The sequence below is a fragment of the Nicotiana tabacum genome, chromosome 17 (assembly GCF_000715075.1).
Source record: "Nicotiana tabacum cultivar K326 chromosome 17, ASM71507v2, whole genome shotgun sequence".
NCBI lineage: Eukaryota > Viridiplantae > Streptophyta > Magnoliopsida > Solanales > Solanaceae > Nicotiana > Nicotiana tabacum.
The window spans coordinates 70,551,598-70,556,815 of record NC_134096.1 but is presented as its reverse complement, the minus strand read 5'-3'; the positions used below and the strand labels follow the sequence as shown (position 1 = coordinate 70,556,815).

At 36.5% G+C, this 5,218-nt stretch overlaps 1 protein-coding gene across 1 annotated transcript; it reads left to right on the top strand.

Moving 5' to 3' along the window:
• Positions 1–2,133: 2,133 nt before the first annotated feature.
• Positions 2,134–4,150, top strand: LOC107829074 (uncharacterized). Its single transcript, XM_016656505.2, has 2 exons — positions 2,134–2,476; positions 3,693–4,150. Exons 1-2 carry the CDS (start codon positions 2,263–2,265, stop codon positions 3,821–3,823), a joined length of 345 nt encoding a protein of 114 aa, XP_016511991.1. The 5' UTR covers positions 2,134–2,262; the 3' UTR covers positions 3,824–4,150.
• Positions 4,151–5,218: the final 1,068 nt, after the last annotated feature.

Below are 5,218 nucleotides of genomic sequence, written 5' to 3'. Positions count from 1 at the left end.
TTTATTGTGCAAGTACATATATGTCTAGCGGTCTTGTGGGCGCAGATGTGTGGTTAATAATTGTGGGAACATATGTGAGTTGCATTCTGTATTACGATCCACATCCAACAGAGTCTCCTTCTAAGTTATTATATTTTTCGGTCTAATTTGTATTCTGGACATATGTTGTATTTTATTATTTTAAATTCCCTAGTATATGCTCATGCACTTGTGACACGGTTTTGGGAATGATTATGAGTTGTTTAGAAATTTAGTTGCTAAAAATATTTATCATTTACTCTATGAGTTTTATTTTTATTATTTTATTGAAGAAATTTTGATTTTAAATCCATTAAAATAGGTAATTAAGCTAAGTATGTATTGTTGGCTTGCCTGACAACGGTGTCCAGCGCCATCACGACCTTTAATGAATTTTGGGTCGTGACAGGGGAATGATAACATTCTATGAAGTTCAACTCTATTCAAGGATAATGATGAAGCTTTGTAATCTCAAAGAGAGCTTTAACAAGATGTTAAGCCAAAGAGTCGCAAAACAAGACCATTAGAAATGCAAATAAAGAAGTTGTTAATTGGGAGGAAGAACTCAAGGATAAAGGATATGAATTGGCTTAGTGTTACAGTTATTTTATGGCCCAAATTTATGTCTAAAAAGAGGAGGATCGGATCCCAAGAGACATCCTTTGAAGAAAGTCCTAATCAATCCACTTTTGGACCAATTTGGCACCGAAAATTTGGCCAAACTTGCAGCCCATGAAATCCTACGTAAAGCCACATTTTTATAACATAAAAATGACTTACTTGATGTTCAAGAAGGGTACAATAGGTGTGCTAGATGTTGAGTGCAAGTTGGTGCCAAGTTGCTTGCAAATTTCCTTCAAGATTTCAAAGATTTTCAAGATCCTATCCAAGATTGATTTGGGACTTTCAAGAGCCTATCCTAGATTGGTTTTAACTTATTTTCATATATTTTGGTACTAGATTTATTGCTTTCTTAGGTAGTTAAGATTATGTTTTCTTTTTCCTAAGATTGTTGGAATTACTTTCCAAGATTGACTTAGTTTTTATTTCTTAATGTTTTTACTTTTCCTAAGGTAATTGGACTTGTTGTCCAGAGTAGTTTGAGACTTTATTTCCTTATTTTTAAGCTTTAATTTCGTGACCTCCTCCTACCTATATAAGGGGTGTCTTCCTTTTCTTTTTTTTGGACTTAGATTATTGTAGACTATTATCAATAAAAATTATGGGATTTTTCTTGCACTCTTGTGTGTAGCTACTCTTGAATTTATTCTTCAACCTTCAAGACTCAACTTAAGGTGGTAAGATGAATTATTCGAAATCTTAGATCACTTCTAGGTATTCAAGAAAGGTGATAAGTTTAGGCTTATTGTTATTCTTGTTATTCTAAAGGGTCGGATTTCACAATTTATCTCTTGTTTTTAATTCTCTATCAAAGGCGATTAGTTCTTCGTTAGCTAATTGTTGTTGTTAGGTTTCGACTTTTTGAATTCAATCTATCTTTAATTTTTTATTTTTTTTTGTTTCTTTATTTTCTTTTAGCATCCGCATGTTTCTTGATTTTTTTTTAATAGTTCTTGGACCCCTATCGTGATGTTATCAGAGAGAGAGAAATAACAGTATTTTATATTGTTGGGGTCTTAAATATTTGGGGGCTTTAAGGCAAGGGCTTCCCCTGGCTTACCGTGGAGCCGCCCCTGTAGGCGAAAAACCAGAGTTTACGAAGATCGAAACTAACAAATCAGAGAATAAAAATCGAATTTTCTGTGTATATTCAATTTGAAATGCTATACATGCCTCGGTATCTTTATACAAGAAACTGGAAAAACAACCCTACGTACTATTATGCTAATTGGCGTAGACTGACTAGCTAGTACACTACTATACAAGAGATCAATACATACATTATAAATAAAAGGATTAATTACAAGTTGTAATGTACTATTTTGGAAAGCTCTAGAACGTAATGTTTTGCAATAGTGTTGCTGAGTATGCAAAGTTGCTGATTGTGTAATTTAGCCCATCAGAATAGGCCCAAAGAGTGACACCGTCGACTAGGCCCGAAATTGTCAACCGGGTGCCCAAGTCTGTGTACCCAAAACGTATTGTGTTTGAAGTAAACTGTACTTCACCTTCAAACCCTAGCTTAACTTTTCTCTCTTCTATACATCCGCAACCTTTTTCACCATCGACGGTATCATCAACCTCAACAGAAACAACGATTGCACAAAGTAGAAGAAGAGAAAGATGGCGAAGTCAATGAGGTGTAAGAGGGAAAAGAGGCTGAGAGCTATAAAGAGAGAGATAGTGGCTTCAGAGCCCTCTGTCCTTAAGAAAGAAGCTGCTAAATTAGCTGCCCAAGAAGCTGCCCTTGCTGCCCCTAAGCTTGTTGTCAAGTCTCCCTTCACATCCACTACCATGGATACTTCGACCTCTACTCCTAACAACGACAACAGCATGGGTATGTTTTTGCTTATATATTCTTTTTATTGTTCTCTGTTTGCTTTTTTTGGAATAAAGATGATATCTTTTTGTTTGTTATGCTGTGGTTTCCTTGTGGGAAGAGCTAATTTTGTTGTCATTATTCCTTTTCACAGTTTTAAATGTATATACGTGATCAGATCTCATGGACTATGCTATTTGACAGAAGTATCTAGGGTGTTAACAAAAAGTTTGAACAATAGAGAAACACTTTTTAGGATAAGTACAAGTACGATGGAATATATCCATTGCAACTTGCAAGTCTATCCAACATAAAAAGAATGAAGTTGAGGTGAGACTGGAAGGGATTGCAATGTCTAAATGCAGACAATTCAGATATCTAGGGTCGATTTCCCAAGATTATTTTAAATCAGATAAAGATTTAGAGCATAGAACTAAAATAGGATAGTTTAAATGGAAAAGTGTTATTGGAGTGTTTATACGACAGGTGATACCTAACTGAGTGCAGGCAAGTTATTTAAATTGGTTCTATAACCGTCAGTGTTATATGAGAGTGGATATTAGGAATTGAAAAATGATGTTACATGAATAGTCGAGATGTGTACAAGTTGGCTCAAGCACCACTCTTGTAAAAGAATTATAAAAAGATGAAGCTACATGAATAATGCATATAGTCGTCCCTAATTAGTTGGTATTGAGACGTAGTTGATGTTTTTTTGTTATCTATCTATTTATCTATCTATATATATATCCAGTGATTCAGTAGTTATACGAATTATCTACTGTGTAATGCCAGTAAAGAAAAATATCTTGTTACTAGTGTCTAATGAAAACATCAGGTCACTAACTTTCGCTTGTAAAGTCATCAGTGTGCACAATCAAGACAGATCTGGGGAACTTCATGCCTTTTGCCTTGAGAACCCCCCCACCCTCCCCACCCCACCCCCCAAAAAAAACCCACAAAAAAAGGAATACTGTAATTAGCAGAAATGACAAGACTGTTGTTGAGTGTCTTTGCATGTTGTAAGAATAACCGAATAACCTTCCTCATATGTAAGTGCCCTTCCACTTAATTCCTTGTGAAAAAATTATTACATGTCTATGAGATTTAACTGCTCATATACACCAAGTGTTCTGTATCTTCTATCGCTGATGAAGTTGATAGGAACTTGCACGTCCCATCTGCTTTTAGCCTTCCCCTGAGTATGCTAAATTGTCATCATCTTGATTTCCAGATGTGGAGATGGCTGATGGAAATCAAAGTGCAAAATCTTTAAAACCTCTTGGAAGGAAGATGAAAAAGAAGCTTAAAATAGCGAAGAAGAAGCATTTTGGCAAGGGAAAGATCAGGAGGAAGAATGTTTGATTGCAGGCCCTTTGTTCTCTGGTAATAGTCCTCTTGCTAAGCTGATAGATATCTAGTTGCTGCTTACTGCAAGATCTTGTCGACAAGTCCCTCCCGTGTTCTCTCCTCAACTCCTCTTACATTTTAGTAGTATCTTGGAACTTGAGCATATGATTGGATATGCTACTTATGCTCATACAAGTATCTTTGCTTCCGAAATGAGCCTTATGTTCTTGAATCTCACCAAGTAGTTCATTTTTTCCTTTATTTTACAGTTTGTTGTGCATGGAAGTACAAACATGTGGAATGTAATCCAACAAGGTTAAGATATTTGAATTTTTAAGCAAAGTTAACCCTTTTATTAGATAGAAAAAGAGAAGTACCATAGTTATATTTATAGTAATTACAGTAACTTGTTCCCTCTAACTAACCAGCAAATAACATGAGGCATTTCTAAACTCTTCCACTAGTCATTGGGCTCGAGCTTGGGGTTTTCTGGACTGTACGGCTGGAGCCACAATGGACTCAAGTTTCCCAACTTGGTATTGCGATCCACCTCCCAAATGAGCCATTAACAACCATACTAAACTCAGAAATTCCCCTCCTTTGCCCAGATTTTGAGTGAAGAAATTTGGTATGCTTCATTTTGCAGCCTCCAGTAGCCTCTCTATCCACACATCACTTGTATATCATCCTGGCTGCCTATCAACATATTTGCAAATACGCACACCCGATATACCTTGCTCAGATTGATCAAGAACTAGTTCATCATCATCTTTCATATGATCATTAGTAATATTCTTGTTCTCCGCAAGACCAAGAATCTCTTCACAAGCTTTCCTTTGATCTAATGGCTTCTTCTTTCCTCGAAAGAACAACTCCCCAGCCTCTGCCAATGTCTCTTCAATAGTTTTCTGATATTCTAATACAGTCGGCATGCAAGATGCTTGAATATAACAAGGTAAAATACATAGTCCGACAGAAGCGTACACCAAACACGAAAATTTCTCGCGCGGCTAGGCCGAGGTCTCTTTGCTATCATCATCAAAATGGAAGCAGATTTTGGTGGCAATGTGGAAGAGTATGAGAAATTCCTCAGCACTAGTTGCATAGAAGAGCTTGTGGCAACTTTCTGTTAGGTACGTGAAGTGATCATCCCAGTGATCTCTAGGAATTAACTGGCCGTCAGTTTTCCTCTGTGGTAATTCGATAAGTGGTTTGGCCTTTGAAAATATTCTGCACCTCAGCCTTTCAGCCAATGGGAGTGGTATCTGTCCAGACATAATATAGTAAGTAATAAAAGTGTGCAGTCTCTAACATTTTCTAACATTTTCTTGAACGTTGTTGGCGACAATGAGTTATAAGGTTATACTGCTGCAGAGTTTGTGGGAAGCTTCGACTCCAAATTTGCATCAC